Below are 24539 nucleotides of genomic sequence, written 5' to 3'. Positions count from 1 at the left end.
ACAGCTCTCTACTCTGCTGCCGGTGGTTGATTTATTAATAAACAAACAAACAAATAAATAAATAATCCAAGCGATAATTCACTAAGTGAGATGCTGAGTATAATCTATATCTTAAAAAAACTGCAACAGGAAGAACAATGACGACGTGCAAGACCAAATAAAGTCACTTTGATGAATAAAAATAACTTAAAAGCTACTAATGTCCTCATATCTCTTTTTTCCCCCAGACTGAGTGTGGGCACAAGTACAGGTACCAAGTGTAAATTTGAGTATGAACCGTGACTAGTCGCAAGCTCAGTTGAGAAGATTTTTGGATGTAGTTTAAAACACTAATATTTCTTGAACACGCATAGGTTTCACACAAAAATAACACTTTTTAGAGTAACAATTTGCCGCTATTGAGATTTTTACATCGGTATATGTCCAATACCAATGTAAAAATGATGAAATTACACAGATGTACCTGTAACAAGGTCACAAACTGGGTTTGAAAAAAAAAGGTCAATTAAGATTAAAAACTGTAAAAATGTGAAAAACAGTGAGTGAGTGAATGATTCCAAACGCAGCCATTCACTCACTCACTCTTTGGCACATTTTTAGTTGACCTTTTAGTGACCTATGTCGTCTACTAAAGAAAATACAAAGTATTTCGAGAGGAGTTAATGAGTAACATAGGTACTGTACATAGTTTCTCTGACAGTAGTCCAAAATGTGTCCATGACGCTTTCCTGACATTCTTCCAGAGCATTCTATGCTTTCTTTTCACCATTTGACTTTGTATTTAAAAAATACCAAGGACTTTGTAAATTGAATTTAAATAACATTTAGAGTACTGTACTACCTATTTGCTGGATGTTATTTTTTTTTGTCTTTTCATCTTCAGTTGGTGCAGGACCGGAGCTAAAACGACGCTCTTACGCTCTCCTGTGGATAGCGATGAAAACGGCGATAGGAAACGCAATCTTGAGGGTAAAATAATAGGTCGCGACATTTTATTGAGTTAAAGTTGCCTTCCCACGTGTGAGTCTTTTTCAAATAACAAATAAATCAGTATAGTTGTTAGCGACACACAATACATAGAAAGTGAGGAAAATAATTATTTGAATTCCCTGTGATTTTGCAAGTTCTCCCACTTTGAAATCATTGCAGGGGTCTGAAATTCTTGTTTGAGGTGCATGTGAAAAACATCCATCCATCCATCCATCCATCCATCCATCCATTTTCTTCGTCACCTATCCTCACAAGGATCGCAGGGAGTGCTGGAGCCTATCCCAGCTGTAAACTGGCAGGAGGTGGGGTACACCCCGAACTAAATCTAAAAAAAACATAAAATTTAAAAATCCGGAAATCACAATATATCTTTTTTTTTTTAAATAATTTATTTATATGTTACTGCTGTGCGGTGCAGTGGAGCATCTGGTTAGAGCACAGTTCTGAGGACCGGGGTTCGAATCCCGGCCCCACCTGTGTGGAGTTTGCATGTTGTTTTCAAGCCTGTGTGGGCTTTCTCTGGGCACTCCGGTTTCCTCCCACATCTCCAAAACATGCGTCAATGGAGATTCTAAATTATCCTGAGTGCGACTGTTGTCTGTCCCTACGTGCCCTGCGATTGGCTGGCATCCAGTTCAGGGTGTACCCCGCCTCCTGCCCGATGATAGCCGGGATTCCTGCGACCCTTGTGAGGATAAGTGGCCAGAAAATGGATGGATGTTACTGCTGCATATAAGACTTTGAACACCTGTGAAAATCAATGTTAATATTTAGTACGGTAGCCTTTATTGGAATTACTGAGGTTTCCTGTAGTTTTTCAACAGGTTTGCACATACTGCACTCGGGATTTTGGCCCAGTCCTCCACACAGATCTTCTCTAGATAAGCCAGGTTTCTGGGCTCTCACTGAGAAACACAGACTTTGCGCTACCTCCAAAGATTTTCTCTTGGGTTGAGGTCTGAAGACTGGCTAGGCCACTCCTGAACCTTGATACGCTTCTTACGGAGCCACTCCTTGGTTATCCTGGCAGTGTTGTGCTTTGTGTCATTGTCAGGTTAGACCCATCTTCAATCCTCAAACAGGGTGAAGGAAGTTGCTCCCCAAAATCTCGCAATGCACGGTCCTGGTCATCCTCTCCTTAATACAGTTCAGTCATCCTGCCCCATGCGCAGGAAAAACACCCCCACCGCATGATGCTTCCAGCCCCATGCTTCACAGTAGGGATGGTATTCCTTCTTCTTCAGCCTCCAAACATAGGGAGTGGAATTAACACCAAAAGCTTCAATGTTGACAACTTAACATTCACCCATGACTCCTGTGGATCATCCAAATGGTCATGGGCAAACTTAAGGCAGGTCTGGACGTGTGCTGATTTAAGCAGGGAAACATTCTGTCCCATGCATGATTTTAAACCATGACATCTTAGTGTATTATCCACAGTAACCGTGGAAACAGTAGTGGTAGCTCTCTTCAGGTTACTGACCAGCTCCTCCCATGCAGTCCTGAGGTGATTTCTCGCCTTTCATAGAATCATTTATATGCCACAAGGTGAGATGTTGCTTGGAGCCCCAGTTCAAGGGAGCTTGGGAGCCATGTTTAGCTTCTTTGATTTTCTAATAATTCCTCCAACAGTTGATGTTTTTTTTTCCACCATGCTGCTTGGCAATTTCTCCGTAGCCCTTTCCAGCCTTGTGGAGGTCTAAAATTTTGTCTCTGGTGTCTTTGGACAGTTCTTTGGTCTTAGCCATGTTCGTAGCTGGAGTCTTTCTGATTGTTTGGGGTGGACAGGTGTCTTGATGCAGCTAACGACCTCACACAGGTGCTTCTAATTAAGAATAGGTGGAATTTAGTTTGACTTCTTAGAGGGAGACTATCAGGTCTTTGAAGGCCAACATGTTTAGATTGGCAGGTGTTCAAATACTTATTTGCAGCAGTATCAAATGATTAAATAAAAAAATCAGACATTGTGATTTCCAGAAAAATTCCTAGGCAGACCTTAGAGAGTGTTACCACTTATTTTCCTCACTGTACGTTGTATAGCTAATCTACCGATGTTTTGCCACACACATCCCATTTTACGACTTATTACAATTTAAACATTCACACTTATAATTTTAAACTTCATGTTGCACATTTTACACATAAGACTCCAAATTGCACACCTAAAATACATGACAAATAGGACATGGACGTGCTTAACGTATGTTGTTAACACACTGCCAAATAAGGGACACCACCATACTTTACTTCCCAACAATGAGACAAATCATTTGCAATAATTGTATTGTTTTGAGTGGAGGCTATTAAAGCATCACTACAATTAAACACACAATAAATGTACAAGTAGCCAGTGTTTGTGTTTAACAATTCATTTACATGATTGTTTTGAAATGAATAATGACTTGAAAGCGTTCAGTGCACTTTGCTCTTCATTCTTAGCGTTTCCCATTCATGGGTGACAAACAAAGCAATAAACAGAGTATTTGTGTTTTAGTTCCAGCTTGACTGCGTGACCCCGCTTCCGTTAATTCAAACCTCCTATTAGCTTTGGGATCAATTTGAACCCATTCAAATGTAGATGACTGAATTAACTAAAAGAACAGTAAATTAATAATTAGCTGTATTTCAGTCTGTCCTGTCCACATTGTTGTTGCATTGGTGCTGTTTCAAGTCATTTTGGACCGAGGCTTTTGTCTAAAAGAAGTGAACATAATTAAAACTGTTGAAAAACTCACCAGACAGACTACATAAGTAACTGACAAACTACTTGCTTATTTGCAGCAACTTGAAATCTCTCATTTCAAGTTAACCTGGAAGAACATGGATGTGGCCAATAATGGGACTGCAAAGACTGAAAAAATGTCATGTTAAGTCATCATTTTTTTTAGTTTTCCCCAGATGTTCCCATTGCACAGGGTAAAACTATTAAACATAAATAAACTAAGAATATGTCATTCATTCAAAGATTTAAAAAAAAAAATAATCATCAACAAAGCTTTTCCAGAAGGTGTGGGTTAAAGACAAGCAAACAAATCCACTGCATTGAGATTAAAAAAAAAACAAACGAGGTTTTCGGTATAGATGAAATACAGTGAACCCTGCATATTTGCAGTGTAGTATTTTACAGTATTTCTCCAACTTGCCTAATTTTGAGTGGACCTATCATCTGTTAGAAACTCACCATTCATTGTTTTTGTACTTGGTCTCAAGAAATAAAAGCACAACTTTGGTGCCATCTTTGAGTCAAGTGAAATCAGTTGAGTAGATTAAATCGTGGTTTGGCGCCATCTGGTGCCTTCTTGGTGTCAACATACTACATGCATTAAGTTGATTCTCATTTAGACTAATATTGTGCTTTGGCGGCCTCTTGGTATCAAGGAACGTATGTCGAAATGAGTTTCAACATCTGGTGTCAATGAACTATATAGAACTCAGTTGAAGAAGACAAAAGCTGTACTTTGGAACCATTTTATAGGCATTTTTGTGTCAAGGACCCATATTGAAGTGACTTGAGGAATATTTAGAAATATGTCACGACTTTCTACCATCTTGTAGCAATTTGGTGTGAAGGAGCTATGGATAGCTATAGGAGCGTTCAGAGGTCTCAAACATAATTCTTTGCCACTGTCTTGGTCTCAAAGAACTATGTAGAAGTGAGTTAAGGTGTTTCCTTCATTGATCATCATGTGGCACCTATTAGCAATTCTAAATATTTTCACGAGGTACATCTATTTTTGGGGGCAGGGCTCGTTCGGTCCTTTGCCACTGCAAATTGCGAGGGTTCACTGTAATTCAAAGTCTTTTTCTAGAAGCAGATATGTGGACTGAATGTCATCAGCTGCTCTTCAGTCTCTTGGTGTGGAGGGCCGAGGCATCATCCACTTGCTCCCGTTTGGCGCATCGGCTGGAATCGCCATCTATCAGCTCTGCGTTGCCATCAGAGGTGGTTGCCAATTTCTGCTGCTTGAGCTCCCGTCGCTCTCGCCTCTCCTCCATCTCCTCCAGCTCCTCGGCGAAGAGCGTTTTGAGTGCTGGGATCAGACCCGGGAGGATCTTCAAGTCCCTCAGACAAACCTGAAAGACATAAGAAGGACGTCTGCATTATTCTTACTACAGTAAAACCCTGTTTAGATTCCAGACCTATAACTATGACAGTTGAACATTTCAATAAGATGATTTGAGAGACAAGTATTTTGAGTTACGAGCACAGTCAAGCAAATTATACTCTTTTCTATCCTAATGACCTCCTTACAGCAGCGGATTCCCAACTATCCATCCTCACCTTCCCAGACACGAGCACTGCCTTCAACATCTTGACATACCCCTAAACTGCAAATTCAGCAGAACACTTTTTCGTCCCCATCCACCTTCCCTCTCCTGTGATGTTCCCCTGGGCTCAGTCCTTGGTCCCATTCTGTTCATAATTAATTTCTTTTCCACCCACATCCACTCGAACTATTAGAGACACCCTTCCAAACCCTTCATCCAAACACACCTCCAACTTCAGACAATCATCCATCCATGGCCGTCCCGACGAAATCAAATCCCGGTTTTCTTTTCTCAAACTCAACAGTGATAAAACTAAGATTGTCCTCATTGGTTCCAAATCCATGGCTGGCAAACACTCCTACTCCACCCTCTTCATCAGTGATGCACCAAAATGTCGACAAGAAAATTATTTCTACGCATACAATACCTCGCTCTTTTATATCCATCGCTCTGATCTCTTTCACCTCAACAATCCCACTCTGACTCTCAGGTCTGCATCATCCATCAGGCTCTTTGTCCCTCCAACCCATCTAATCCACCATTGGGTCCAGAGCCTCCGCCCGCTCTGCTCTTCAACTTTGAAATTGCTAAACCCAGAGTTCATACTCAATTTTAAAACTCACTTGAAAACGGCTTTCAAGACAGGACTAGACGGGAGACAATGCCACAACGAGCAAAGTCCAACAAAGACGAGGAGATAACCTGAGAAGCACTCTATCATCTTTCAGAAAAATACCATGACCAGTCAGCTCACCCTCATGTGGTCAAAGGAGATGCCAACTCGCTCAGTGAAGTCCTCACTGAAGAGCGGGATCTTGGCATAGCGCTGGCTGAAGTGATTCAGCATGATGAACTCCGCCTGCATCCTCATGCCTATGTCAATTGCTTGCGAAGTTGTGCTGTTAGAGTGGGGGTGGGGGGGGGGGGAATTGCGCAATGTCAATGACCAAAAAAAAAGCACTGTTGCAAACTAACATAAATTAGCATCGAATACAGAGCTGGTATACTATGGTCACATATACAACAATACTCAGGCATGACATCTTCAAACTGTAGAAAAAAATAGCTGTAGTAACAATATGACTGTGACTGTTCTTCTACTTTCTTTATGTTACAGGGTTTATTTCATTGCATGCACCACACACCAACTCAGCAGTCAAGACATACACAGCTGGAACAGCACTCACACCAATGCACACACAAGCAAACTACATTTTTCCAATCTCCCACGTCATTGTTGATAAAACGATATCCCAGACGCATAAAGTTCAAAAGTGTATTGCTACATGTGGAGAAAGCAAATGTTGTTCCTACCATACATTGACAATATAAAATAAACTTGAACTATTACTTTGGAGATCAATTGTCGGCCCTGTATTTTTGGGATCTACTGAGACTATATTTCACAACTTTATTAATAATTGTATTTAATTATTCAAATTCCGAATATGCTCGTGTTAAACTGTAGTTATGTTACAATTTAATTATATTAACAGTTTCATTGCAGTTATTTTTCAAGATTTTCTAATTTCATTCTTATATTATTCAAATGTAGTCTATTTTTATGTTTAACTATGTAACACATTGGTTAATAACAAATGATCTGTTTTTCCTCATCCCTACTGTTGTTGACTACTGTTCTTTTTTTGAATAAGACTTAAAGCCATTTCGAACATATCACACTATACAATAAGTAAAGGTTTGAATCATTCATGCTGATATCTTATTAGCTCAATACCGGTATCAGCCAATACACAAGGCTGCAACATTAGTATCGTGTCGAAACGGAAAAAGCTGGTACATCCCGAGTCATCGTACCAGAGTACATGCAGCAGATCGGTGACAAACTTCCAATTCCACCAGCTAATGACAAACTAGTAACTGTGTCCCACCTTGGACCTTGTGGAGGACTAATTTTTTACTTTCCCCAGTCATATTCTAAACTAGCAGCACTCATATTGGAGTAAAATATTTGGTAATTTTACCCACCTCAGATTAATTTTGTAATCAATATAAATAAAGAAATGTAGTAATTTGGGACTCGGGGAAAAAGTGAATGATTCCATTTGGAATGATTAACTCAGTCCCTACTTCCTAATCATGCCATAAGAGTTTGTTTTTATGGACATTTTAGGAACTAAGGTCCACTCCATAAAAATTCAAATTGTGAAAAACCCCTGTTGATTTTTGATCCTGTCAAGCTTGTCCTGACCTGTGCCGTTTGTCCATCGCTTCCTCCTCCAAGCCGTCCTCAAGCGTGGCCTCGTGGATCAGCAGTGTGGCTTCCTTCCCTGGAGGGGGAAAAAGAAAATAGTGGTGAGCATGAAGCAGGGGTCCACAGGGATTTTTTTTTTTTTTTATTAGTGATGCGACTGACTCACCCATGTGCACCAGGGCGTCACAGGGCATCGTGTCTCCAGAGAAGACCACCTTCCAGCCCAACGTGTGAGTCAGGCTGCAGGCGAAGGCGTTCTTACAGTGACGCACAGTGCATGTCTGGAACTGACAACACAAAAACAACAACTACATTAAGGAATATTCCAGAAGTGGCATGTGACTTTTTTTAAACTGCAGATAAAATAGAGGAGCAGTTATGAAAGCCAGTCCAAAAATGTGTGGAGAATGTTAATGGAGTCGATACCTTTTCCAAGCCGTTGTTCTTCAGTAGTGCTCTGATAAACGCCTGCGTCCTCGGCTTGGGAGCTTCGGCTTTGTGGCGCAGGACGTCGTTTGGGATGAAGCTGAAAAAGGCAACAAGAGAAAAACAAAGCTTTTTCTAAGGTTTGTAAAATGAAGGGATCAAAGTACTTCCGGGTGGCCGAATGTGATGGACAATGATGACCAGAAATGAAACCATTACAAGAACTTTAGTTTGGGGTTGGGCCACCAGATAAACCCAAAATGTTTTGCGTGTTTTTCCATTAACCTGCGAGAGAAAACAACAATAAAAATAAATAGGAAATAACCTTAGAGAAAATCTCGTCCAGTTTAACCACTTTTTCTTCGATTATTCACATACTCCGACAGTGATTGCATCTTAAAACAACATTTCTTCTTTAACTTTCTCCATTAATATCAAAAGTAAACATAAGCAGCATGACTAGCTCGTCTTTGGTCTACATTGCCCAGACTGTGTTGCGAACTACAGCAGCGGTGGCGGACGCTGTCATTATAAAACACATTGATGGGCTGCGTAAGTACTGTAACATTTGTAATTATGAGTGTACGTCTTTAAGAGCGGGGTTGGGGGGCAGGTGTAAGGTAAACTAGGAAAAAGTGTGGTGGAGCAGCGGTCGTCGTTGTTAGAGAAAGTTCTATGCGCTGCCTAAAGTGGCTTCTTCTGCTATTGGTTGTAACAACCAGTCATTCCTCACTCATTGAATCACATTGCAAAATGCCACAAACTAAATAGCTGTATATTATACTTTCAATTTGCATTGGATTTTTTTTTTTTTTGGGCGCAATGCAGAATATCTGCGAAGAGCCTGCATCAGCAGTGAATAATTGCACACGCGCGCAGTTCAGAGGGAAAATTTATTTATTTTGGCACGCCATCCCACGATCGACTAAGACTGCCTTACGATCGATGCATTGAGCACCCCTGGCTTTACATAAATTACTGATTTTCCTATCAAAAGTTTCCAACTTGGAAAATGACTTGGAGTTTTCAATCATAGCAAGTCTCTTAATAATCCATTTCCCTTTCAAGCAATTTACCTCATGCACTGAAATACGTGCACGACCGATATTTTCCGAGATTATCACATGACTAATGAGTTTAAAGTGGACGTGTCATGAAATGGATGATTTTTGGTATATTATTAATTAAAAACCCACAGCCAATATGGTCCCATGTGATTTTTCACCACAAAACATGATTTTGACGTATACTGCTTTTTGTAACTCCCGCCATGAAAATCCTCAGGGATTTGTTTTCGAGAAGAAGCAGAAAGTGACGTGAAGGACAGCGGCGCCCCCTAGTGGACTCGTTTGTTTCCATGAGTTTTACCTCCTGGAAGGTAGCTTGTTCCTTCGTGTTAGCTAAAATGCCGGCTCATTGCATTGATGGACATTGCTTGAACACTCGGGAGAATGGAATTACCCTTCATAAGTTTGAAAGAGACCCTGTTCGTTGTGAAAAATGGATTGCACGGGTGCTGAGGACGAGAGCTTCGTGAGTTCCAAATAACAGTCTGTACAGCTACGTAAAAAAAAAAAAATTAGAGTTTGGGGCGGACCACGTAATCGGTCTCTCTCATAACATAACAAAAGATCCGCGTATGAAATGTGTTGATGTGCGCGTCGCCCAGCCAAAAATGTCTCACTCAGCCTCGTCTCGATAATGTTCATCGCGGACTGTGGTGGCTTTGAACATAACCCTAAAAGTAGCATGGCTCAGCTAACCTCCTCCTTATATGCCACCACGGTGTAGAAAAATCAGCCACACCGGCTGAGGCGCCGCGTTTGGCGGTCACAGCTTCTGCGAAGGCTGCGCGTCGGGCTTTGCGACAGGGTTCTGAAGAACCCAGCCGAGAATGCATTACTCAATCTCGTGCGCGCATAAAGCGCCCTGGCTCGACTGTGTTGCTCAGTACTGCGGCGTCTGTGAGCCCCTCCCTAAAGCAGCACCGCTCGGCTGCGATGAGCCGCGATGGCTCATCTCCGCCGCGGAAATGGATCAGACGGGGATGCAGTTTAGCTGTGATCGCATATCATCTGAATATGGCTCGAAACAATAGTGTAATATTAACCTGAGGGCTCGAAACAATAGTGTAATATTGCCCCGGTAACTTCACTCAGTTGTGTGGTGTTGTCCTTTTTGAAAAGAGCTTCGGTGTCAGAAGGGGCATTGGAATAATCCGAATATCTGTTTTTTGGCTTCCATAGTAGCAGGCACTGCGCGTTTTCAACGGCGGAAGTGACGATGACGTCAAGGACAGAGGACGCGACTAATATGGCGACCACTTGGATGTCGAGGGACACTCAATTGCGCAACTTTGCGCATGGATGACGCACAATCTGTTCACATTTATTTTTTCGTATAGACATTGAAGTGAATACTGTTATATGTATTTGTCATTACAATATCTACAGGGATGACAATCCCACTTTAAACTGCATACATTCCTTGAAGTCCTGGTGCCCATTGCACAATGGTCATTGCACTGGTCTATTGGTCTGTTAGGCACTCTTAACGGCTCTAAATTCTAGAGGATTCTGCACGCTTTCCACCATTGTCAAAAAAAAAAAAAAAAAAAAAAAGTTCCATCACTGCCACACTACCAACAGCCTTTGTTGCTCTGTGACTGTTACTGCAATGTCTTTATGTCTCAATAGACTCAGTCTGTTTTCATCGTGTATGTCGTACTCGAGTGGCTCCAACTACCAGAGACAAATTGCTTGTACGTTTCTGACTTACTTGGCGAATAAAGATGATTCTGGTTTATTAGTGGAAAGAAACATCTTCCACTGCCTGGAAGCACATGTGATGTCATGCTTAAAAAGTCAAGAGGAAACTGTCATACTTGATGTGATGGAGGATCTCCTCGCAGCCGTCGTGATACTGCCTCAGCCAGCTCATCATGTCCCAGGGGGCCAGAAGGAACATGGGATTCCACGCCTTCTTTAAAGTTGCCTGAGACACACATGGGACGCTATCACATCAGTGCAATATCCAAATGAGGCTGCAGATGTAGCCTTTAAAAGTAGCTTTTAAATACTAGACCTGTCGTCACACGGTGATGTGAATGACGATATAAATTAATGTATAACAAGAGGGTGCCAAAGCAATAAAAGCATTCATTTGACACTGTCTTATGATGTCTAAATATCAAGCAATTCCATTGAAGTGAATTTAGGAGCTTCATTTATACAACAGCAGTGCCTTTCTACCATCTTGGTGCAAATAGAGCTCGTGCACCTACGTGATAAAACCAAGTGAAATTTTTTTACATCGACATATTGCCGATCAAGCTAAGCATTGCTCAATGGTAAGTCGGTTGGAGATGACATGGAAGTATCCCTTGTAGTCTTGTCTGATACCGTCAGACATTTAGAAGGTGAAAATAAACGACGGTATGTGGAAAAATTTGATAAACTCAGCATAGAGGACCCGTATTTAATGCCAAAGTCGATGTTTTCGCTGATAAGAAATTGGACTGGATGCATATGAATACTTTGTTGCTGGATCTGTTCTCATCAGGAATAAATCCCACATAGTCACCGTTTTGACGGCTTGTAAACACGGAAGTGTGTTCGGCGACACGTTAACCTTTGCCGCAATCCATCAATCTTTTCAGCTAGTATTCAATACAAATACCAATATTTAAATAAATTATCCCTGGTTTTACACAAGCTCACATTCATTAAGTATGATTGAAAAAAAGAGGATGATTGACGGCTCGTGAATGGAGAAGTGTGTTTGGCGACAAGTTGACCTTTGCCAGAATCCATCGATCTTTTCCGCTAGTATTCAACACAAATACCGATGTTTAAATAAATGACCCCTGGTTTTACACAAACTCTCATTCATTAACTATGATTTAAAAAAAAATAAAAAAAAGAGGATGGAGTTGTCTCCATGGAACGTACATGGAAGCGATTGCGGCCACATGTGACCTCTGTGAAAGTTTTTTTTTTTTTAACATGCATTATTCTAAAATGAGCCAACTTGTCATTAAAAATAAAACTAATTCCTATCTAAAATGAAGCGATCACTATACAGGCGTGTGTATTTTAGTTGGGCACCATCCATCATGTTTAATTGCCGAAATCCATCAATATTTTCTGCTCTTTTCAGCTGGTATTGCATTGAATGATCTCTTTGAATATCTGTCTCGTCTGTTGTTACAGCCAACAGCCCAACAGGTCTCGGGTATTGTAAATATTCTCCTCCGGTTCAGTGTCTCCCACAATGTCGAGGAGCTCTGTTTGACCGGCAATATGGCGCCGTTAAAATGGTGATGTCATGTACACGAGCTCTATACACTGTTGACTTGAGAATTTTCACAAAAAACTAGTGGTTTGCCATCAGTTACTGCATGAACATCATTTTATAAATCACCCATAGCTTTGTATATTCCATAAATTTGTCCAACCAGGTAATATGGTTGTGAAAAGTAACACTGTTTATATATTTTGTATGTACCAGGGCACGTTGTCTTTGGTAGAGCAGCTGGACCAAACCCTGACAAGAAGAGAAGAAAAAAGTTGCTCACAAAAACCTTTTTCCTTAATTCTCTGTGACGTGCGATGAAGCTGCCTCACCGTGTGATGGTCGGCATGCATGTGGGACACAAACACGGCTGAGATGTTGGACAGAACCTCATCTACGTCATTGCCGTAGTGTCTGCACAGCTGGCCGAAGGTCCCTTCGCCACAGTCAAACAACAGTGAACGGCCTGGGCTAAGCAGAAAACAAAACACTTAATAAAATGACTCATGACATGCTCGACTTCAAACCAAAATTAAAACACTTGCATTCTGACAAAGCTTTCTTTCTTTTTTTTTTTTTTTTTTTTTTTTTTAAATAGGTTGTGCGTTAGTTCCTACCAACCTGATGTTAACTAAAGTGCTGCTGACGTTTCGGATCTTCATGGGCAAAGCCGATCCAGTTCCAAGGAAAACAAACTCTGGATACTCTACTTGTCCTGCACCATCTCCCAAATAATTAAATGAAAAAAACAGAAAAATCATTTTTACACAATAATACAAAGTTTATCTGTATTAGTGAGATGCTTCAGATCCACCTCCCGTCGGTGAAAAAGCATGACATAGAGAGACATCTTTTCAAGTTTGACTTCTCTGAAACACTATAAACATTTAAAGTGCCACTGACACCAAAATATACATTTTAAAATAGCTGCTCTTATCAAAACTCCATATAATATTTATCACTTTGATGATAATACAAGTCGGAAAAAGTGAGCTGGGAATGTTTTATTAAAGCGAAAAATCGCAAAAGTATGACTCAACATCCCAGTGGCGGCCATATTGTCTGTGATGTCATGTCCAGACATCACACTGGATCCCTCACATTGAAAACACGCTGTGCCGGATGCAAATGGCAGATGAACGAGAGCAATCTTTTTGACGCCAGATCCACCCACCCACCTCAGGGTTGGGGGAAACGCTACCGCTACCGGTGCGCCGTGCGCATCAACACATTGACACATTCTAAGAGGACTCCATTACGTCGTTGGATGTGGATTTCTAGAATGTTCTATAAGGATGAGGATGGCTTTCACAGGAGCTTTTTATTAATACTGCTGCTTTTGGACAAGTACAGAAGTACACGGACATCACACTGACTTCCCAGATAGATTAGGAAGATTCGTTCGAGATTGGTGACTATACGTCGTTTGGCTAGTTGGCTTGTGTTACACACTACTAAACTGTCTTTGCACTACTATTTGTTATTGTATTGTATTGTCTGTGATTAAATTCTCTTAAACGCAATACAAGTGCTTTGTTATGTTTTGCTGGATTTATTCAAAATTCACATGCAACATATATAATAAACAGCGAGAAAAATTAGTCCCCCAGCCCTCTTTAATTTTATTTTATTTAATAGCTCTTAATAGCTGTCATTCAGAACCTACAAAGCTCTTGTGCTTAGGATTTGTGCAATCCATTTTTCACGACGAACCGGGTCTTTTGGAAACAAGTGAAGAGTGAATCCATCCTCCCGAGTGTTCGAGCAAAATCCAGCAATACAACGGGCTGGCATTTGGGCTAACATGCAGAAAAAAAGAGCTAATTTCTCACTGGTGTAACAGGAATAAAAACTCGACCCCGCCACTGAAGTCGTCTGCAAAAAAACTAATTTCCTAGTTCTTGTTCAACACAAAACCCTCGAGATTTTCCAGAGCAAGAGATGAAAAAAAAAAATTGATATACGGCAACATTTCTGACGTGCTGTGAACAAATGGGTGAGTCCATTTCGGCTGATTTTTTTTTTTTTTGGTTGACATACTAAATTTTTATGTTTTAGGTGTCAGTGGCACTTTAAACTTAGTAAAGAAAACATGGGACAAATATTGTATAGAATTAAAGATTGAAGGGTTCAGCCAAGCCCCATCATTTCTTGTTCCAAAAGTCTTCTAGCGTAATACTAACATATAACTCAAAATGCTACAGATAGTCTTGCAGAAGATAATATAGATGTTAAATTCATTCTAAACCTTTTTACAACTGTAACCTTCACACAGATGACAAAGAGGTACAACAATGAAGGCATGCAACTAGATTCTGACTAGGCTGTACATTGTAAAAAACTAAACACAAACAAAATAAGAAACCCAAAAATCCAAGATATAGTGTGGGCACAAAAGATTAACTGTGATCTAGGGAATTCAATGGACAAGTTTTCATATTTGATTTGAACTCACCAGCAGGCGCTACACTGCGGCTGGAACGTAGCTGCTGACATTTGCCGACTTCCTGCAAAAAGTTGGGGACGTCCAATGCCTCTTTGACAAACTCCTCATGGATGCAGGGGGGGATGGCATCTCTAAATAGATGATACATAAAAAAGAGAATTTTACTTAGAGATACTCCTGGGGAAAAAAAAAGATCCGATCAATTTGCCTTCAAATTTCACACAGGACCCGGCGAAGTAGAACATCACCGTGTCTGTCTGCCCTTGTCCTGACAGTACACTATTCAAGCCCCTGTTACGGCTTTTCACCAGGGTACCTTTCACACAGAACTGCATCACCGGCAAAATCTCTCTACTATGGGGCAGAGTGAAACGGGGTACAGAGATTCCACAAAAGAGAAAATGTCCATTTATTCCCCTGTAACTTTCACACAGAACTCAGTAGAATGGTTGCCTTTCCCTACATTCTGCTATTCCCATTCACATAAAGTAGCTGACCCCCCTCTGATACTACACTAACTTAAATGTGAGAAATTTGTGGGTCGACTTCCACGCCTCATTTAGTGATGGTAGTTTTCACACGGATGGCAATATAGTATAAAGAAAGCTTTGACGCAGGTAGCAAACGTTAAAATTTGCACACCAATGCGCCATTCCGATTTGGTACCCTTCACACAGTAAAAATGATTTGTGGCTTTGTATACTGTGAAAGGGGCAAAAAAAGATGGCTGTTCATCTAAGGTAAACAATACACTGACTAACCTTTGCCACTCGATGACTGGTCGCAGCTGAAATTTGAGGAGACACTCAGCTCTCACCACAGACATGTTCAAACACGCTTGAGGATCCTGTCACCACAACAATAAACTTTTAACCACAAAAATAATTATCTTGGTTATTAAGGAGACCTTATTTCATTTTGGTGAATTTTCTGCTTTGTCGTGGACATTTTTGGCCATGTATAGATAATTCGATTTTAAGTTTTCTTTATTTTTTTTACTTATTTTTATTTATCTGCATAAAGTTTTGCACTGACATAAGTTCATGTCACAAGTATAGAATCTCTCTTTTTGGAATGTTTTGTTTCCAACTCCAGTTTTATTGGATGAGGGGCTGACAGACAATTAAAAAATTATTTTTTAAATACATTCGAAGTAACATCTTTTTATCTGATATTGGTAAGAGTAGCAAGAGTAGCAGCTTCCGGGGTACTTCCATTCGTCAAATTAAAACATAATTCTCCATGGTCAGCAGAAGGTATAGCCACTTGTTAAAATCAAAATCTTACCATTTATTATCCCCAACAGCTATTAAATGAAGAAATTGCTCCCTTGTCAACATTTTTAAGTGTTGAAAACCCATTTTACCCAAATAGAAGTAGTAGGGTTGAATCAGGCATTTAAAAAAAATTCGTTTTCATGGGTTTAAACAGGCCAAATAGAAAATTTGATGTAAACAATATAATGTTATATATATATAATGTTATATATATAGATATATTTAAACCACTGAAGTTGGTAATGACAGTAATCCACACCTTAGGTAACTTTCATTACATTTGTACAAACACAGCTATAATACTGGATACCAGATGGACACAACTTTCCAGCACAGAACCCATAGGGTGAATCAAAGTTACATTTGGCTTGTAGGTCTGGAGGTTCGGGAAGATGTCAGGGTGGATCTGGTTGAGCTGCGCTTGGAGCCTGTGGCTGCGGACGTTGTGGGCGGAACCAGCGTGCTCATTGAGGATCAGGTGCTCAGTGCTGGCTGGGAACCTGTGAAATAATTTGTCAATTGGCTTTTGATAAATTAGACCAAGATAGTTCCCCATAAAGTCCACTAAAAATCTCTGTAGTGATTGGGGAGCAGGGAATGAGCGAACGATTTTGGTTGCAGCTACAGCATTCGAAATCATTCATTATTCCTTACTCTAGAAACAATTTTTATATGGTGGACTGTATTGCTGAAAAAGCGTATAATAATGTGGCAAAGAAGACCAAGTGTCGCGGCACGGTGGAGCAATGGGAAAGCATTGGCCTCATAGTTCTGAGGTCCCGAGTTTGATCCCGGCCTGCCCTGTGTGGAGTTTGCATGTTCTCCCCGTGCCTGCATGGGTTTTATCCAGGCACTCCGGTTTCCTACCACATCCCAAAACCATGTAACATTAATTGGACACTCTAAATTACCCCTAGGTGTGATTGTGAGTGCGGCTGTTTGTCTCCATGTGCCCTGCGATTGGCTGGCAACCAGTTCAGGGTGTCCACCGCCCCCTGCCAGTTGACAGCTAAGATAGGCTCCAGCACTCCCCGCAACCCTTGAGGATAATTGCCTAAGGACATGGATGGATGGATAAACAATTTGGCATGTTACAGAAAATGGGTACATGGATTTATAAAATGTAGATATTATCCTATAGCTGGATGTAGCCAGGAAGGAGATAGGTTGGTCCGGCAGCAAAAGTCTGTTCTCGACGTGGATTAGCAGTGAGCAGACCGAGCCACAACCACACCCACACATCAGAAGTAGTGAGCGTGCAACCACATGCACACATTGAGGTTGGTCTTACTTGGGGGAGCTCCAGACAGGTTTATCTGAACATGCAACATTAATTGGAGACTCTAAATTGCCCATAGGTGTGATTGTGAGTGTGACTGTTCTATGTCTCCTTGAGCCCTTCAATTGGCTAGCAACCAGTTCATGGTGTACCCTGTCATGGTTGACAGCTGGGATAGGCGCCATCACTCCCCGCGACCCTTGTGAGGATAAGCGGCTAAGAAAATGGATGGATGGAGAAGACCAAGTGTTCGAGGAGAGAGCAAACCTTTTCATCCAATCTTGGTACCGATCCGTTTTCAGAAGAGCCTCCGGAGTTATATGCACAACCAGTCCAGGAGCATCTTCCGCCCCCCCGCTGTGGTATCTGCAGCCAGGAGGAAAAGCACGAAAGAACCTTCCATGTTTGATCCATTTTATCACCTAAGTCAAGTTCATTTGTCAGTATGATTTTCTATATCATTTTTTTTCAGGATGTAATGACAACTTCCATATAATGTTTGCTGAAAAGTGTTGGCAAGAATGTTCTGATTCATTGTGTCACCGATTATTACGTCTTTCACCCACTGTGTCGTGCAATTACAACATCAGACACCTGCTGCGTCACACAAGGCACTCTGCAGTAAAATGCTCCAGAAGGACAGAGTCAGCACTTGAGAGAACTGAAACCACATTTTAACTCTGCTGTCAGGTTGGCCTTATAAATGAAGAATCTGTTCTCAATTGCCTTACCTGGATTTATAAAACAAAAAAAAAGTTTGCGTCATTGAAGACGAGGAAGTGAGCTCAACTTCACAGTAGGTCACAAAATAGTGGATGTGTGTGTGTACTTTGCGACAGGTACTTAGAGCGCGATTATAACTCCAAATAAGAGTTCTTGCGTCAAGCTGTTTATGTTACTTGCAGCTGTAATTTACGATAAATTAGAAATGTTAAACAAAGTTAAAAAAATAAAAATCACAAAGGTTCATTGTTCACAAAGCAACAATAGTAATGATAAAATTAGTACCTATTGCATTGTGTATCATGAACTTTTCTTTTTATATTTCACAATAATGTGTTATTATTAAGTATTAAATGGCTTGTAGTGTTCTTGGGTGGCCCGGAACTAATTGCATTTCAACAGGCAAAACGGATTTGATATACAAAGAGAGATACGAACTTGGGTTACATAAAAAATTTGTATATAATTGAATAAAATAAAATGTTAATTTCTTGATGATAATCTTTACAGAAATGTTTTGACATATGAGGAAATCTTTCAAAGAGGAAGCACTTGTTCAAGATGTTTTTCAGATCATTCTAAGGGGAAAAAAAATACATTATTGCTCTGGATGTTGATCCAAGTTAATGCTGGATGAAAAAAAAAATGCAGGAAAGCCAATTGTATTTTGGAATCAAAACAAATTCCAGAGGTCGGTGAAAGAAATTTGTTTGGAGTAATGTCATTGTCATTTGCCTTTTTTGAGCAAATGAGAAAAAAGTAAAACCGTAAATCTGTTATTGAGAAAAAAAAATGTTTTTTTTAACCCTCTTGCAGCACTAATTCAGTATGCTTGTGTATGACCTTTTTCTGACCTTGAGATGTGCTGACTGTTACAAAGGGGTGTGATAAACTCCTCAGATGGACACTCCACAATGATAAACACTGGTCCCGGATCGGTAGGTGTGCATACCTGCTCTGGTCGGATCTGAAGGAGAGTGATTAAAAAAGTCCACTCAAAAATCGCCATACACCAATTACAGAGTATTTGCTTATCGGTACCCGTTTCAACTATCGAGTCAAGTATATTCTCCACCGTATCAAAATCCCTATGTAGTAGTATTCAAAATAATAGTTCCAGCATATGGATTTTTATATTGTGGACCGAGTCACATTTGGCAAAATGACATTTAGAAACACACACCTCTTTTCCATCATACACGACACTTTTCCCGCACTTCAGAGCGGCAATAAGTGGGCCGATTGCTGCTGTGCCACTGTGGGATAATCAACACAGTTTTACTGTTTACACAAGCAAAAACGACACCTGATTAGCAATCACCAATACCCATACATACATTGTCCCACAATGATTAATGATACACTCAAAATTGTCTGACACGGAGTAAGCAGGACACAGTGTTGAAACTTAAAAATAAAGTGGAACCTCGTTTTAACTAACCGTAATTTATCAGAAATAGTCTGTAACGGATGATCGCCGCCCCCAGGCCATTAAATCGAAGTTTTACTGTATATACGTAGTAATGATAATAATAAATGCAATAATAATAAACAAATGTATCCTGTCATACAAAAGTGAAATCCAGGTTGATATTTCAAAAAGTCAAACTTACAATTAACAACAACAATAATAATAGAAATAATAATAAACATAACTTAATTGGTGGCGGTAATAACCTTACTCACACAGGAAGTCCAAGCTTCTTGGCCTCAGCCACTAAGAAGTTTCCTTTCTTGGGATGAAGCTGACAACATAAACTTTCACATTACTTCAAGAGGTAACACACGCATGCTAAGATAACTAGAAAAAAGTTGTCCTACTTTGCAAATGAATGCAACCACCAGTGATGAGTCTCTCGTTACATTTATTTTGTCTTCTACAAGAAAAAAAAAATATTGATGACATTTTATGTCCACACAAACATGCAAATTGCCAGGAAGGAACCTTAATTATGTTTGACGTGTAATAAGTTACCTGGTTGGTCTTTGGCATCACCCGGGCCATTGCCGTCTCTCCTGGGGGAGGCCGGACTTGGGGAACGTTGACTTCTTGGAGAATCCAAGTGGCAGTTTCCTGGTGATGCTACGGACGAAGAAGATGAGGAAGCATGGAAGAAGAGAAGGGGAGGAGGACAAAAGTGGACAAAGATGGACCAAAAAAAAGTTATAGTAATGGTAGAATCTTCACATCACCCAGAAGAAGATTTTTTTTCCTAACACACCAAAGAGTGGAACTTGCACAACGGTCATGGTGTCGTCCGTGAATGTCTGGTCACTGTATGGACGAACAGCTGATGGTGAAAAAGATGCGAAATTAAAACAAGAAAATACTATAGAAAGACGTCGTGATGAGAGGAAGCAGAAGCCCTACAAAGTTTGATGCTCTCCAGCGGCCCAGAGAAAGTTTTGATGGCTTTCACGTAGCTCTCCTTCAACCACAAAAAAGATCAGTCAGCAAAATTTGTACACTTAACAAATGTAATATCCATGCCTCCATTTTTCCTCAGGTTTATCAAATGCCATCTTAATAAATTGTGTTGGTCATTTCAAATTTCACATTTCAATTTCTGTATGTATCCCAATCTTATTCCAAAACGCAACATGGTTTTTTTTCAGTTTTTGAAGTTTGGGATGGGCGAGTACCAATGCCAGCTATCAGGCTGATACCAGCCTTATTTTAAGGTATTAGATACTTGTGAAGGCTGCCGATACCAGCCATTGATACTTATTGTAAGTAAAAAAGAATTCCGACATTAAGTCTTCCTCGCCAGTTGTTGTTGGTAGACTGCAGCAGTTTGAAAGTGGCAAACAAACATGTTCATGAGACAGAAAGAAAGGTCTTTGTTCACAACCACAGGAGGTAAGATATTTCTTCTTTTCCTTTGGGCTTGTCCCGTTAAGAGGAAGAAAAAAAAAAAATTGGTCGACGGCTTGGGAGAGAGGAGACAGCAGAGAGAGATGACACAGATCTTGTACTGCATCCTGTTTTTTGAGATCAGTGGGCTTTATCTGGGCCACTCAAATGCAACTGGATACAATCTCTAGTTGTCCACATTTTTTTGGCAAAAACGCAACTTTTTCTTTACTTCAGTACCTATATGTGTTACCATACTTTTGCCAAGTGATGTTTTGATGGTCTCACCAGCTGAGGAGGTCCCGAGAGGACGCAGTCTGGTACTCCAGTGTCCTTCAAAGTGAGGATCATCCCGGAAAGACCGCCAACATTCTCCCAGCTCATCCTGGTCAAGAAGATGTTGTCTAGTCGGGATGCTCGCAGCCTGGAAACACAGTCAGAATCATTCAAGAATTCAGAGTACTACATCTAGATCAGGGGTCAGCACCTCGCGGCTCCGGAGACGATTGCACCTCGTATCTGCACTTTCTATTTCTTATTTTTCAAATGAGTAATGATGTGGTATAAAAATCAGAACGTCATTGACATATTATTCCAACATTTATTTTCCAACTGCCAAAAAGAAACTGTGCAAAACCTTAAACTAAAAACAGACATGATCTTTCTCATTTTCAACTAGTTTCATTCAGCCACCACTGCGCCTCTGTAGGTAGCCTTTTTATGTAACCATGTTATACTGTGAATAACTTTTAATATTACAAATAGTATGGAGATGGTAAATTGCCCGTAGGTGTGAATGTGAATGGTTGTTTGAATCTATGTGCCCTGCGATTGGCTGGCAACCAGCTAGGGTGTACCCCTTCTCCTGCCCAAAGTTAGCTGGGATCGGCTCCAACACTCCCGTGACCCTTGTGAGGATAAGCATCTTAGAAAATCGATGGAACCATACTACGAATAAATGCTCATCTTTTCAAACGATAATAATAATAAGTTTGACTTTAAAGTGCTTTTTCAAGACACCCAAAGAAGCTTTACAATTGCAAAATCAAAGCTACTTGTTTTGATTTTTTTTTTTTTGTTTTATTGTTGCCCCCAGATAATGCATGTCAATCATTGGGAGATTACAAAAATCTCACTACATACGGTGTATGTATTTCATGTAAGGGAGTGCCTTCAGTACTTTTACCTTTTTTTGTTTTTTGCATAAGTATCAGTATTTCTAAGCAAGTCCTGAAGACAAGAAATTTTGACGTCCCTGATGAGGGCCCATAACCTGGTGCTACGCACTTAGACAGCGCACACATGAAACTAAATATTGGAGACTTAAACACTGAACCTCACAAATGTGAAGCACACAGGCACACACACACTATTGCCTATACTGCCTATAATATCCACTACAGAGTAGTGTAAATGTATGACTTACTTGTGTTCATGCATGAGTCTCTGTGTTCCTTCCCCACAGTTGAACAAATACCTGCAGAAGCGACAGGACATAAGTGAGGACGTCATGACGAGGGATCGTAAACGGGCGCGCAGCCATGCATACACTCACCTGTTGTACTCGGAGAATACGTAAAGTGAGGCGGCGTTGTCCCTACATCCGGCGCCGACGACTTGGACGTACACATTGGCGGGGCCGTGCACATCGCTGCGTTTGCTGCGGCTCTCTTTGCCCTTCAGCCTCCGCAACAGCGGTTTCGCTTGCGCTTTTGTTGGCCTTTTCTTCTCCAAATTGTCGCCCATTATGTTGTTGTGGGCCATGGAGCGATCCGGCTGCCAGGAAGGCCGGAAAAGAGGACAACGACGCCGGGCGAGGAGCAGCGGACGAGCGGTGGACACGCACAAGGCGACAGCACCCAGCACGTTCATAATATTCAAAACGCGTCAATCAAAGGTCGTCATGTGGACTACTCTTGGTCAAACATTTTCCAGGCACCATTTGAGGAAATTTTACTGAATAAAAGTTGCCGGGTGGACGACAGAAGCAGACACCAAGGGTTGTTGTTTGCGCGTTGATACACGCACGTGAGGAAACACCATTCCTGGCTTCCGGCATTTGTTGATGACGCCATTATATCTGCGACCAATGGCTGTTGAACCTTTGTCCTGGCCTCTCGACCAATGGGAATCGAGGGGGCCTGGTTTGGCAGTCCAATTGGAAGAATTCTGTGTGGGGAATGTATTTCGCTTACATAAATATCCCAGGGAATACACGAACTCATATTTTCAAGAGTACTTTATTTAAAAAAAAAAAATCCTTGTTTTTTTAAAAGCATATTAACCAATACTTTGCAGTAATTAAAGACTACTATTGTGGTGTTTACATAATTCACCCGCGGGACCTCGAGTTGGGGTGCGGGGTTCCGCACGGACTGTTTTTGTTGTTGCGCTTCCGGAGCAAAAAGGTTAACAGAGTTCCCGCCGTGATGCGTGTAGTTTGGTGATGTCGAACAATAAAACAAGTTCTGTTTCTGTGTCCGACACTCCGCCTCCGACTCCTTTTCTCCGGCGCTACACTGGTGACCCCGACGTCAGTCCCGGCGTTTTCGAGACTGAAACGAACATGGCAACCGCCATCCTCACATTGCCGGCTTGACGGACGGCAACTGGTTGGATAAGCTCCCGTGGGTCATGCTCGGCCTCAGGTGCGCCCCCAAGGAGGACCTGTTGTCCTCATCCGCCGAACTCGTCTACGGCCAGCCACTGCGGGTCCCCGGCGAATTCATCCCGGATGCCACAGCGCCCTGGTCCGCAGCCAGGCAACGGTCCTCCCTGCTGGAGGCCGCAAAAGGGTTTGCGCCGGTTCCCACGTCGCAACATGGCACCCCAGCTGCCCGGCTGCCCCGTCACCTGCGCTCTGCGGATTTTGTGTTTGTTCGTCATGACGCCCACCGTGGACCTCTCCGCCCCCCTTGTCCCGTGACTCAATGGACAGTGCGGCCCCGCCCCCATCGGCCCCTACAGTGCACACTCGCCGGGGTCGGGTCATCATCCCTCCACGGCACAAGGATTTTGACTATGGGTGAATTCTGGGGGGGCTTGTGTGGTGTTTACATAATTCACCCGCGGGACCTCGAGTTGGGGTGCGGGGTTCCGCACGGACTGTTTTTGTTGTTGCGCTTCCGGAGCAAAAAGGTTAACAGAGTTCCCGCCGTGATGCGTGTAGTTTGGTGATGTCGAACAATAAAACAAGTTCTGTTTCTGTGTCCGACACTCCGCCTCCGACTCCTTTTCTCCGGCGCTACACTATCAAAGGCTTTAACTTGTCCAAGATCTAATATAAATGATGACAATTTTGCCCTTATCAATAGTTCTATTGCAGTGTCTTTTGTATATTTTGTACACCTACTGATCTCTATTTACCACATGTATGACAAATTTAACCAAAGATTTAAAACAAAAGACGGAAACGACATCCATTTCATTAAAAAAAAGAGTTAACAACGACAAAATACTTAGTATTAACATATTTTTATTACTCGTAGATTTGTACTGCTTGAGTACCTAAATTAATATTCCAATTTCCTCAAGGGGGTTCAAGTTATCTAGTTAGCAATCAAGATAGAGATTATCCTTTCGTCATCCCTTGAGGTAAACTAAATGAATGTCATTAATTCAATAAATGATAACTGTTGTGTTCAATATAACTTCATTATGTATACTGAAGCATACCTATTAGATATTTCATACTGTACAAACACCATCCATCGATTTTATGAGCACCTTATCCCCATAAGGGTCACCAGAGTTCCAGAGCTTATCCC

General features: G+C 41.3%; 1 protein-coding gene across 3 annotated transcripts; it reads right to left on the bottom strand.

Annotated features, from left to right (window-relative positions):
- Positions 1–3839: 3839 nt before the first annotated feature.
- elac2 (elaC ribonuclease Z 2) lies at positions 3840–22852 on the bottom strand. Of its 3 annotated transcripts, none has more exons than XM_061846720.1 (23): positions 22328–22852; positions 22199–22249; positions 21061–21196; positions 20290–20347; positions 20141–20209; positions 19894–20001; positions 19740–19795; positions 19605–19663; positions 19102–19174; positions 18773–18885; positions 17463–17561; positions 16278–16416; positions 15401–15486; positions 14649–14770; positions 12815–12917; positions 12526–12664; positions 12407–12445; positions 10785–10894; positions 7901–8000; positions 7641–7761; positions 7472–7550; positions 6014–6158; positions 3840–5064 (listed from the first exon to the last, which is right to left on the bottom strand). In XM_061846720.1, exons 1-23 carry the CDS (start codon positions 22642–22644, stop codon positions 4825–4827), a joined length of 2562 nt encoding a protein of 853 aa, XP_061702704.1. In that variant the 5' UTR covers positions 22645–22852; the 3' UTR covers positions 3840–4824. The 3 variants fall into 3 exon arrangements, with proteins under 3 accessions (XP_061702704.1, XP_061702705.1, XP_061702706.1); XM_061846721.1 differs by having other exon boundaries at positions 12815–12908; XM_061846722.1 differs by lacking the exon at positions 6014–6158 and having other exon boundaries at positions 4921–5064.
- Positions 22853–24539: the final 1687 nt, after the last annotated feature.

Source organism: Syngnathoides biaculeatus, chromosome 16 (assembly GCF_019802595.1).
Source record: "Syngnathoides biaculeatus isolate LvHL_M chromosome 16, ASM1980259v1, whole genome shotgun sequence".
NCBI lineage: Eukaryota > Metazoa > Chordata > Actinopteri > Syngnathiformes > Syngnathidae > Syngnathoides > Syngnathoides biaculeatus.
This window is presented reverse-complemented; position numbering and strand designations above follow the sequence as displayed.